This window comes from Ciconia boyciana, chromosome 2 (genome assembly GCF_034638445.1).
Source record: "Ciconia boyciana chromosome 2, ASM3463844v1, whole genome shotgun sequence".
NCBI lineage: Eukaryota > Metazoa > Chordata > Aves > Ciconiiformes > Ciconiidae > Ciconia > Ciconia boyciana.
The window spans coordinates 153,489,116-153,502,192 of record NC_132935.1 but is presented as its reverse complement, the minus strand read 5'-3'; the positions used below and the strand labels follow the sequence as shown (position 1 = coordinate 153,502,192).

The following is a 13,077-nucleotide window of genomic DNA, read 5'->3' as shown; positions in this document are numbered from 1 at the left end:
AAAGGCACTGTGAGGATCCTGGTTTCAAATTTGACTCAGGCTGTTCATCCAGCCTTGAATCTGTTCTCAGTGACTTTAACTTTATATGCCTTGGTTAACCTAGCTCTAACATTTGTTAAAAACCAAAATCCTCATGAGCACCATATGTTATGTCTGAGATGAGCAATCTTGCATTAGTAGAACTTGTAGCCTTTGTTTAATGAGATTATTTGCAATTTTGACTGGTAGTTTATTTATGTGTTATGTTGTTTTACCATTGGTTAGGATTAGTAATATTTTTACTAGATTTGAGAGCTTAGGTGAAGTAAATTTAAGATATGAAAAACCATGCATAAAGATGCATCTTGCATTAATAATTTACTATAACCGCAGAATGTGAAACAGTAGAAAGCAACAATTCAAGAAAAATGCTATGCAAAAACCATTGATAGACCAATTACCTTGTAATCATAAGTACCTGGAGACATTGGGATGAAATAATCATATTATTTTGTGTAGTGTATTATCATAGTATTAACTTGGAGTGTTGTACTTTCTGTAGAATATGTTTTGATATTTAACATATTGATATTTTGATATTTTTATATTTAACCATATAAACAAAACACCTGTTGCCATTGCTGTATATGCTCTCGTGCAAGCGTTGCATGCACATTCAAATTCTGAATTGTCTTTGGGCATTACAGAGGAGCACACCTGTATCAAAGTGCTGTTGGGCATGAAGTGAAAGAAAAGGAAGAGTAGACACAATTCTTTCCTCTCCCCCTCAAATATTTTGGTGGTTTTCTCTTAAATGTAGCATTCCCAATTTTATATTTGCTTGCTTATCTCTTCTGCATTTAGAGATGTCCTCTTCAGGACCTTCACTGTGGGGCTCAAAGACATTGTCTCCCCAGAGAAATTCAACAACTCAGAAGTGAAAAAGTTGCAAACTTGTTTTCTAACCATCAGTTTTATATGTATGAAAACTATAATTCTGATAAAAATAATGTAGTGAAGGCATACAAGTATTTTTCCTTTTTATTATTAACATTCATAACTGTTATTTTAGTGCTTTCTGCAACTAACAATCAATCTAGAAAATTTTATTTTTTATAATTATTTATCAATTTTAAAAACCTGAGACTGTGTTCAAAGCTTATTTTAGTGAACAGAAGGAAAAAGGAATGGAATCAATATTTTTTAAATTTGTTTTGTTTTACTTCCTGTGACAATATACCTTCATAATTTTCAGCAAATTTTAGTACAATAAATGCAGTGCAACGTGGTCATTAAGTTAGTGTGTGACTGTTGTGGACTTTTAGAATTTTTTGTCATGCAAACTGTTAGAGGATTGTGGGAAAGGCAAACAGAAAACCACCTAAAATATCTAGATAATACAAAGTGTTTCACTACCTTGGTGATCAGAAAAAAACCCCATGGAATAATTGTTTTTGCTTTGGGAAATTTAGGAAAATTGGTTTTGCTTTTTTTACTTTCCTTTTTAATGGGAGATGCTGGGTTGTTGGAAGGAATCTACAAAAGGCGGAACTTTCCAAACCCAAAGAATATCAACTTGGGATGGGAAGGGGTAGGACTAGATACACACTAGTATTGGTTGTGGTTTTCAATATTTTTTTTTTCCGCCTGAAATGTGTGTATTCTAGAGAAATGATACTTTAGCTTTATGGAATCTTTCTGCTTCTTATGCTCACCAGTGCTATGGCAAAGAAACAGTTTGCTAATTGCAGCAGCTGAGCTCAAGTCAAGCCTAATCAGAGTTAGCATCAGTGACTGCACCCAAGTTGTCCATTGGGATCCAAATGAGGGTGGAGAAGGTTTGCCTCTGATGGGAACCCTGGACAGGTCAAAGGTGCAGTACATTAGGTGTTTGCAAAATACTCCGCATCAGTTGGAAACAGAGTAGTATCCCTTAAATGTTAATGTCTGACTCAAACTTCATTTGATGATTTGTGTTGTCAAAATGCTTTATGTTGTTTTTCTCCTCACAGTCTGTTTACGTGTATAGATCCTTTCAACATCATATCTTAATGTCTCTCGGTGGTTCCAAAATGGAAATACTACTGGGATTGTTTCTCTTACTCCTTCATCTGCCTTGTAGGAGAAAACGTATGACTGTTCTGTAAAATAAATGTCTTATTTGCATGTGTTTATGATAAATTGGTAAATGAAGATTTAAAGTGGAAGAAATAAGTTAAAGTTAATTTTGTTTTTCTGACCCATTTGATGAAGTGCTCAAGCGCATATATAACTTTTGAGTGCATGAGGAGTCCTTTTAAGCATCATTGACTGCTCATTTACTTTGAGGTATGTGTGAACTGAAGTGCTACGATCACTGAAAGTTTTGTGCTAAAAGACATATGTGGTCTTGCAATTCCTGCCATGCAACCAAGTATTTTCCATGACATGCCTTGAAAGGACTTCTGAAAAAGTAATGCTGTTGACTTGGATGATGTGAATTTGACCCACTGATACGTCCTGTGGGATTTCAAAGTAAAGCTGATCTTTAAAAACATCAAATGCAGTGTCGATGCAAGAATAATCCTGAAGATTGAATCCTTCTTCAAACCTAGAGTTCAGGTATAGAAACATCATTGACTTTTCACACTATCCTGCCAGTACCTCAGAAATCCACTCTTCAGGATCCATTTCATAATTTCAGGTTGAATATTTGTTTACCTTTTCTTTCTAAGAATGTCCTTAAGATGACACTGTGGGTAAGCACTAGACAGGTGACCAACTCATTGCACAGAGGTTATCAAATGGTAATTGTCTTCAGTCATTACTGAACCAATTAATTTAAGATAATATGCTGAATTGAAAATGGCATTTAAGTTTTTAATTTCCTCTTTGCTGTTAGTAAAAAAAGTTAAGGCTTAAAAATAAAACCATTTGGTTTGCATGAAGTTCATGAGTCCTCTATCCATCCCTTCATCATAGGCTGCTTATTACGTGAGATGACCCCACGTTTCACTTGCACAGAAGCAGTAGTGATGGCTGTGGTATTCTCTGCTAATTAAGAAAATAAAAATTTAAGTTGAACCTCTTCAACTTCAGTTAACTAGCACAAAAGATGCCCGCTGTCAGATGTGTGGTGCTTCTCGGAGCTTTTACTGCTCAGAAATTTAGGCCTTTTGCAAGAATGGACGTGCCATCATCACACTACCTGTTCGTTCTTCCTTTTAAATGACGTGCTTGATTCACCTAGGGTCGTTGTTTCATGGATAAGGGGTAATAAGTCAGGTAATGCTTATAAATGATTTGAAATGATGATATCCTACTTCAAGGTAAAGATGGTTTAAAATTTAGTTTCTATAGTGATTATGATAAAATATTAAATCAGTAGGATTTTGTGTGCTGCAGATTGTTAGAACAGTAATCATTTGTAATCTTAATGTTCCAGAACCCTGGGGCTGCTGGTAAAGCGATTGGAGAAAGGTGGAAAAGCTGAACAAGAAAACCTTTTTCGTGAGAATGATTGTATTGTCAGGATTAATGATGGAGACCTTCGGAATAGGAGATTTGAACAGTAAGTATACTTACCTCATGTTACATTGCATTATTTAATCTTTAACGCTGCACCTTGCAGTAATTTGAGGAAATAAAGTATTGAAGCAAAAATTGTTAAGCTTGCCTTTCTAATAAAGAATAGATACGCTAAGGGATGTTAGTGGTTTTTAATTAGCCAAACTACAAAAAAAATAAGGATAATTATTGTCATTAGAGTATATGCACTTCTCATTTGATTGTTTTTACACATTATGGATTTTTTTCTTCTTGCGTTGGTAAACTGTTTATTGTGAAATTCCCATGTGAGTTTTTGCTCTTATACATGCAATGCATTGTGTTCAATAAATGTGGACAGCATGGAGACTTTAACATTTTAAAAATATTTGTGTGTTTGTGTGTGTGAAAACTAAAGGTCCTATATGCAGAAACTTCCTAGAGAAGTTTGAGAGATCATAAATGTTTGCTCAGTGGAAGCCTGGACTTGGTAGAATCCTGAAATGGTGAATCAGAAAGACTTTTAAAAGTTGTAGTTCACACACAGATAATTGAAAGAGAAAGCAGAAAAGAGGTATGCAGAACATGAGTGTTTTCAGTGATGATAATATTGTTCTGAAAGCCCTAACATGTTGAGGGCCAAAGGAATATTGTTTATTGTGATATACTTAATATACATTTGAAATGTGTTTTTTATTTCTTTGACTCTAACCTGGATTGGAACACGACCCTGTACCATATGGTTGAAAGCAGCTTGTCTCTGCTTGTTCTGTGGTTCTGAATCACCATTTCTTAAGTCTGTGAAGAGACTTGTTGACTTGTGTGCACGATTAAGCATTTTTTTCCTATTTCTTAATGTATTCTGAAAGACTACTAACTTACAAAAAGTTAAGTGTAAACCAGACTTTTTGCAAGACTGCATATACTCTCAGCACATTATGGAAATACATAGTCTTTGTATAAAGTGTCGTTTTCATTCTCATAATTCTGTTGTCACTGGGATTACTGTATCTGAAGAAGCAATTATCAAGGTTCAAAACAAAAGGACACTGCAGTCCTGCCATAGGACTGTCTGCATTTCAAGACTGTGGTTAAGATTTTTGCTTTTCCAAGTCCAGTATTTGGTACGTTAGTTGTTAAGCATATTTAACCATTGTGTTACCCTAAGGGAATAAACCTGAGCAAGAAGCAGACCAAGTAGACTAGCGAACAGATTCAAGTTGTATGGTTTATGCTTGAGTGCAATGTGTCTGTCAGCTCATGTTGCTTAATTAACATCAGTAATTATGCTTATAATGTCTTGCAGTCTGCCAGTCCTAATTTGCTAATTTTCTGTTCATTTTGAAACCTAGAGCACAGCATATGTTTCGCCAAGCCATGCGTACGCCGTTCATTTGGTTTCACGTGGTCCCTGCGGCAAATAAAGAGCAGTATGAACAGTTGTCCCAAAGTGAGAAGAACACGTACTACTCCAGCCGGTTCAGCCCCGATTCCCAGTATGCTGACGGCAAAAGTATTAACAGTTCTGGACTTCACACGTTACAAAGAATGTCTCGAGCGGGTAACCAGTCCGATCAGACAGACTCCTACTCACAGCTACCTCATAGTGTGAATTCATCAGGGAAACCACCCTCGGGCCTGGTACCATCACCTCAGAAAGTTCTCACCTCCACTGCAAACAGTGGGTATAACACCAAAAAGATAGGGAAGAGGCTCAGTATACAGCTGAGAAAAGGTAAGGCAGTAGTGCGCTCCTCATATGTGTGCATGTACGTGTGTCTGGTGCCATTGTATTGGGCGGGACAGCTTGCAGAAGCACCGGGGAAGTGATGGGTTGATTCTTGAAGCCAAGTGGCTGGGTTGTCCCTGACAGCATGCCCAGGAGTCCAACCATGCATTCGCGTTGTGCAGTGTGTTTGCAAAAGGCCATTTTGAAGAGTGCTTTAACATTGTTTTCTGTCTCTCAACTAATAGAGCAGTGCAGTAAGTGCTACAAATTCTCTTGGCCAAGACCCAGGGAGTGGTGAACTATTTATCTAATAAAAGTAAATAAGCAAAAATGGCCCATATTTTGTACATTACAGATATCATGACTTTTCAAATTGAATAACTGTGATTTTGCCGTTAGATTTTAAGAGTGTGTTGGATCCAGTTGGTAAATTGGACTTTCTAATTTCCAGCTAAAGCTTTTTTATTCCACTGGGATGTGAAAGTCTTTGCTTAAACGGTTGAGATGTAATGTGATATTTCCTATCTTAGGCCTTATGCTAATTTAGTTTGAATGGGGGTGAGAGACTATTTAAAGGCAGAGGAGAAAGCGTTGCATGCTTATCTCAACATCTGTGTTATGTGCACATGTAGATGCACTGGTACATCCGTGGAATTTTTATGAGGTGTTAAATGTCCTTAGTGAGAAAATTTGGTATTTTTCTGTAGTTACCATCTAGATGCTTTTAAGATAGTTTGAAGTATAATTAAATGGTGTTTAGATGCAAGTATTTCTTAGCTCTTGGGAAATGATTTTTGTAAAGGATTATACATGCTGTAAACTTTATGGTATTAAAATGAGCATGTTTAAGGTTAGATATAATTTGATCTCTAGGAGCAAGAGTAAGGTTTACATTACACAGCAAAAAGTTTACCCATGTGACAGTATTCTCTGTGAACTCCAAGTACGTTCCCCTTAGGATATCGTATGTGCTTAGTGTTAATAATTTTTATTAATTAATCTTTTTATCAAAAGGTATTGAAGACAATGCATTGAATGGTAGAGATTTTACAGTTTCACAGGTACCAGGCTACTTGTCACATTATTATTATGCTTTCCTTTCTATGAACTTCACATGAACCACCAGATTGCTTCTTTCTGGTTGCTGAATTTTAAGCTCTACAAACTTGGATGACATAAGGTTGAGTTGACAGTTTGCTTCTGTTGTTGATGCTCCTTCAATAAATTCTTTAGGCCATCAGCTCAGATCAGCCTGTTTGGAAAAACTTACTGTTATTGGCTGAGTAACGAATAACTGTGCTTACAAATATGCTCTCAGTCACTACAGTGATTTTTACCTATTTGTCTCCAGAAGCCTGCAGAAATATCGCTCAGACATTGCATAAAAGAATTCTTGGCCAGGAGTGGAAATATACATTTCATATAATTTAAAAGCACCAACAAATGAATATAGAATATGATAACGCAATATTTTTGCACGAAACAAATGTGATGTAATAGCTGCTCATAAGAAATGAGGATATAATTTTGACATGTTACGGATTCTTTGACTGTGATGTGAGGTTACGTTTTTGTCCTCTTGCACTGGTTACTGTTTCATAAATACTCTCCCCACTTCTATAATGTAGTTTAGCCTTGCTGGCACAAATATGTTAGATGGTTTTGGAAGAAGATGCATGCTACCTGTTGATGGAAAGTGATCTGTAAGATACTTTGACATGTAGTTCACACCAGAGAACTTTGGTGGCTCTTACGCTAGTATAAGCTTTTAAATCCATGTCTAGAATATATTTCAGAAGTTTAGAGGGGGTATTTGTTTCTAACAGTTTGCTAATGTGAGAATACTACTTATGCAGAAATGGCACCTAGCTCAGATTATAGACAGACAGTACACTAAATAGTTTCTGTCTGTATTTTATGCATGATGATATTTAAAAAAAAAAAAATGCATAAGGAAGGATACATTCTTATCATTGCTGTCTTTCCTTTGTTAATATCCACTGTGAAAAAAGGCATGTCCTTCTATTTTGGCTTTCATTTGATCCCTCTGAGAACATACATGTGGAGCAACAAATTAAGCAAAACACTTAAGGATGCCCCCAAGTAGTTTGTTATAAATATGAGTGCAATAGGGATGTTGATTGTTTTTGATTATTTCTAATGAAGGATGTTGTAATAATACAGGCTTTATAGATATTTAACAAATGTACTTTCTTTGTAGATAACAGACAGCAGTTATTTCACCAATTACCATCATTAGTTTAAAAACTCCTTGTGGGGTGCATTAAGGCATACAAGCATGTAAGGCTTCATCTTGAAATTCACTTTTGATTTAACCTGTGCGTTCTGGTTAATGATGTAGTATATGAGAATTGACTCTTTTTCAATACAGACAGACCTTCTGTGTCACAGCTGTGTTTCTATATATTGCATGAGCTTTATTATATAAAATGACATGGTAAGGTAACCCTACAGTATGTGCTTCTGTAATTATGATTTCTTAATATTTATTGCTGTTGTGGCATTTTAAAATAACCTGAACTTTCATAGGATTTAGCTGTTTAATAAAGTCAGAAGAGAAGGTCAGTCATATGTTTCAGTCAATGCAGAATGTTTGTTGGCTTTTCTAAATGAAAATGGATATCTGTTTATCTTTCCTTAAAGGTCAGGGCCTGAACTTTTAGCATATAGATGTAGGGGTTATTGCTGATATTCTAATGCCATTAAGGCTGTATAACAGTGTAGCTTAATAGCTCACACAAATTAAGATAGTACAAGAGATGACAGTGAGCCTGTGTTTATATATATTTCGCTGTAAGCTGATACACAGTAAGTATAAATAAATAAAAATAGTTCTTTACAGCTAATATATAGAGAAGATAAAACCACTGGTATAACACCCAGAGTGTTAGGACAAATTTTTACCTCAAACACACCAGGACAATTCTAGAGTGTTTTTTTCTTTGACTGCAAGGGTTCGAGCCAATGCAATTGAGAGAAATTTAGTCCAGCATTTATAAATAATAAATAACTGATTATACAACAAATTATTCTAAGGCTTAGTCTTTGAGCACTGAGTAACTCGCAGCATTTAGCGTGATACTCAGTAAAGCATTCAAAAGACAGCTTTTCAACTGGACGTTGTATTCATATATTCATACATACTGGTTTTGACATCACTGTACTAAGACAAGCCTGAAGTACTCAATCTTTAAATTAGCTTCATTTTATTTGATTGCCCTTAAGTATAATACTCGTTGCATCAGATCATTTCTACCTATAACTACTTATTTGTCTAGCTAAATTAAATATATAATTCTTGAGGTAGAATGTCAAAACTGAGCTCTTGTGTTTTAAGTTGGTCCTAGTTCCACCAAATATTTTGCTGTTTTATGTCTGAACTATTCAGTGCATCAGGACTTCAGTCCACATCTCCCCGCTTCCAGAGAGCAACTTAACTACCAGCCATGGGAGTTGTGATCATCCCTTCCTTTTTGGCCCAAAGAATATTTCTCTCTTGCAAAATAGTATAGCTTAAAGAGAAAGAAATGAGTGACACAACTGCAGGATACCTTACAGCGGGAAAGCTGTAGGAATCACCGAGTCCATCACAGAAAGGGGATAGCAGCTGTGTCCTAGGAGATGGTGAGTCCTGAGAGGGTGGAGGCACCTTTGTGCGGTGCAACGGAGAAGAATGGTTAAATCGTAGATGTGAGGAGGACTATGAGACTCCTTGCTCTTCAGAGTTTCCCGTTGGATTCCTGTTTGGCTTGCTGGCCCTTCTGTGGTTAATAGTGCTCCATCTTGCATACAGAGCCGAGCTGAAACACTTAAAGTCCCACCAGGTGACTGGGCACTCAGCGTTACAGCACAGTGACACTCAGCCCTGCTGCACCCAAGTTCCTTTCTGCAAGAAGTCATTAGAGACACAAATAAGATGCCATGGATAGTTTGGGAGTACGCTAATTTAAAATGGCATCACATTTGCTATGGAGTAAAGCATGTATATGGACGATTACTTGTTTTACTTGGGTTTATAGAGCAGAGTGTACAAGACAGGACCCTGGCCTTGTCTGTGAGGTATCCTGCATCATGTATCTGAAGTGTACAGATTTACATACATTTTTCATCATACTCTTCTGTTTTCCCACACAGTTTCTTGAGCCAGACTTTGAACTGACATTTTAAATTTTTATTTAAAATTTATTTTGAAGGGATATGTTCTCTTAGACTGATTTTAGAATTCTTGTTCAGATGCAGTATGAGTGTTTGTCACTTTTGAAATGAAGCATGTAGATTCCTAAATTACTTAAGTGACCTTGAGAAATGAGATTCAGAAGTGAAGCAAATCATTTTGCGCATTATTAGCCACTGAAGAAACATAAACTGCATCAAGTTTCATCTTTCCATTTTTTAAAAACACTTCTGATCACTATTTTTTAGCAGGCTGTAGCAAAAAGGGAAGAATGTTTCTATTAGATTGATTAAAGATTTTCTTGAGAGGTCTGAGCTTTGCCTGGAGAAAAAAAGTTGTTCCAAATCACTCTACACAAAAACGGGCATGCAATTAATTTGTCTAGATTGTGCATGTGGCTGCAGAAATTTTATAGACAGCTGAGCAGTCAGCCTTCTGAGCAGTCATTTGCATGTACAGTTACCCTCACTACACATACACAAATTCTGAAAATATGGAACTTAAACTAGGAGCAGTAAAATAACTTTTCAGGAAGTATCTAAAATGGTCCTGGTTAGTTTAGGGAAGCCCCTGACAATGAGGAGAGCATATTTGCTGTTCAGCTCTTGCATGAGGTCCAGTCCTTAATAAAAACTGCTTTCTAGCATAAAACAGTAGGATAATTATTTCAGCAATCATCCATCTGTACATGATCTCAAGAAAGAGTCTACTGTGAAAAAGCAGGAACTTGAAATGCTTGGAAGGAGAGTGTCTGCTCTGATTGTTGTCAGAGAGTGTCTGGCCCTCTGCTTAGTTTTCTTGTAATGTTATCTCACTCCTTGTTCTGGATAGTTTTATAATCTAATACTTTCATTAAGTGGGGATGCTTTATTTTGTAATTTTTGTGACTTTGTGTCACAAACCGTTTATATGTGTAACCAGCCTCCCTTATTGTTTTAGGAAAGGGAGAGTGTGTTCTTTGTCTTTCATGAAGAATCTGCAGTTTTCCTTAACAATCCTTTATTCCATCTGAGGACTGTTCACCCACATGGATTTTCCATATTTAGGTTGTTCTGAAATGTTCTCTGCTTCTCTTGTATACGTACTAACAAATGTGGTGCCCAATTTTCTGGTTAAATATTTTCCATTGTTTTTGAAATGAGGGTTTTTTTTAAATTTAGGGAGATCTGTACTGAAGTACCTGAGAACTCATCTGCATTTTCTTAAATTAGAGGAGAAAGAAGAGCATGATTTACTTCTAGCTCTGCTTGCAGTCCTGAAAGGGAAGATAACTGTAAGAGAAGTATCGTAGGAAGTTGACAGTGTAGGTGCTTCAGATGTTCCTCATTGGGTCTCTGAACTGATGTCCTTTTGAGAGTGACATGAAAGTACTGGAAGCAGTGCAGAGGTGATGCTTGCTTTTTGTCCCGTGTTCTGGCAGTGTTTGTACCCAGCAGCACATTTTGCTGCTGAGAATTTAGGCCTGCGGTTGATGCTGGATGAGGAGCGCACAATTTTTCATGCAGAAGAACCTTAGAAAGACAAAAACGTTATGCCAGACACAGTCTTTCCACAATCGAGAAGATAATCCTAGCATTAGTGAGAAATTAAACACTTCTTCACTGGGAGATAACAGAAAACCTAGCCACCTCAAGTAAGAGTTAATAATTTTTTTAGCATCCCATCAGTTTATGATCAGGCTGATTCCAAATAAGATGATGATGTTCATTTTGAATATGTATTTAATTAACTTCTGGGAAAGTTTTTTGCCCCCCTGTCTTAATGCTACTAGAACCGATTTCCTCCAAAACAGCAACTGAAGCATCAAATCTGCCCTTCTTCTATTTGTGCAACATAGTTCTTTTACTGTTGTAACGGCCCTTTTTATTCACCTAGAACTACTTTGTCTTCAGCTCAGAGCTGGCTGAGCTCTCGAGGGTAATGTGACCTTAGAAGGTGTGTTCAGTGTCACATTCAAGAGAAAAGGGGAGCTCTAACTTGTCGAGAGAGCTGCTGATTTATCAAAGAAGCCTAAGAATTTAAATTACACAAATTAGTGGGTAATTTTTAAATGTTATTATCACTCGGTGTAATTTGATCGTTGTCAGAGATGACAGCTATAGAGGAAGACGTTTTCTACCCTCTTTCTTTTTAAAATCTATAAGAGATTAAGTTGTACATAGCTCAAATAATCTAGACCTTGCAAAGTAAAGCTCCTAGCTTTGAGTAGGATGACTCCCATGTTTTCAAAAAGATGGAAATTTCTTCTATTTTCTACACTTGTTCTGGTTCTGCCTCTATGTGTGTCCAGTTTTTCCCATATGATTAGTATAAATCAGAGATATCAGAGGAGCCTACAGTATGTTTGCACAGTTATTATAATGCAGTTTTACACGCTAAGAACTGAAAACATTTCAGCAGCAGGGAGATGTACTAAGATGTTATATCATTTCTATCAACAGGACAACTGAAATGCATGGGGTAGAGATAACTAAATCCGTTATGTGTATAAAAAGAAAAAAAAAAAGCTTCAAATCAATCCAGTCACAGAAGTCATATTTATTTTTGGGCCTTGATCGAATGTATCAATTATTTCCCAATCTTGTGAACTTCTAATTTGCATACAGTAAGAACAGGAGTTTCTGGAGCTGTATTATACAGCTAAGGGCAGCTCTAGTGCACGAATAGTAAAATGAAGCAGTGAAAAAGTAAGAGGAAAATTACACCCAAAAGCTGCCTCATGCAAAGCTGTACAGAGCAGCATAGCGAAGTGTAGCCCCATCTTTCCACAGAAACAAGTAATTAGAATTTTATTCTGCTAATATCTGGGCTCAGTGTGGATTTGTGGCATTCTGCCGGCTTTAGTAAAGGCTTTCTGGAGACTTGACAGCAAAAAATGCCACAGTCCAAATTTTTATCCTGTGTGCACCTGAAATGTGAACATTTCAACTTCTGTTTTTTCCGCAGGGGTTTAAAGCGGAGTGTGTGAACCAGACATCTGTAATGATGCCGTAATCAGGCTATGGGGATTAAGCTTATTAATAATGAAATATTGTCCTGGGCATGCAGTCATGTTCTGATATTACTTTAGAAATTTTAGCAGACAAAACCTGTACTCAAAGAGCAATAGTCAACACAGATCCTTAAAATAAGGAAAAGATAAATTCCATAAAAAGCTAAGATGTGTCTTAAAAAAACCTTACACCTATACAGAACATCTTCACATGTTGCAAGGAGTTAAAGAGCTCTGTGAACATTTGAAGCATCATTAAAATTGTGAGGTCTCCAAAGTAAAATATGGATGTTATGAGTTCTAATATTTTTTTCATCTCTGTGTAATAGCACTGATAAATTTTATATCAGCCTGAAAGTGGATGAAGACTTTCAAATTCAAATGTCAGTTTTTCAGCTATCTTGAATGCTGCAGACATAAGGAAGGGAGGTTGTCTCATGATAGTTAGCCTACAGGAATTGATCCAAATTTCCTGAACAATACGAGCTGCATGCACTTGCTGTGGGTACATGAGGACTTACATACATTCAAGATGAAGACTTTAAAAAGTTATATCCCTGCCAGCCCTGTCACCTGTGTCAATTTACTTCTTAACATAATTACCATCTTGATAATAAAATACATTGTACTAAATTTTAATCAAATGTAATTGTGCAG

General features: G+C 36.4%; 1 protein-coding gene across 15 annotated transcripts in view; it reads left to right on the top strand.

Annotated features, from left to right (window-relative positions):
* The window catches only part of PARD3 (par-3 family cell polarity regulator), a 463,980-nt gene that overhangs the window by 248,988 nt on the left and 201,915 nt on the right, over positions 1–13,077 (top strand). For all 15 annotated transcript variants that reach the window (XM_072854616.1, XM_072854617.1, XM_072854615.1 and 12 more), the window contains 2 exons: positions 3,404–3,529; positions 4,857–5,239. In XM_072854616.1, coding sequence (XP_072710717.1) covers positions 3,404–3,529; positions 4,857–5,239 — 509 coding nt within the window. The remainder of the gene's footprint in view (positions 1–3,403; positions 3,530–4,856; positions 5,240–13,077) is intronic.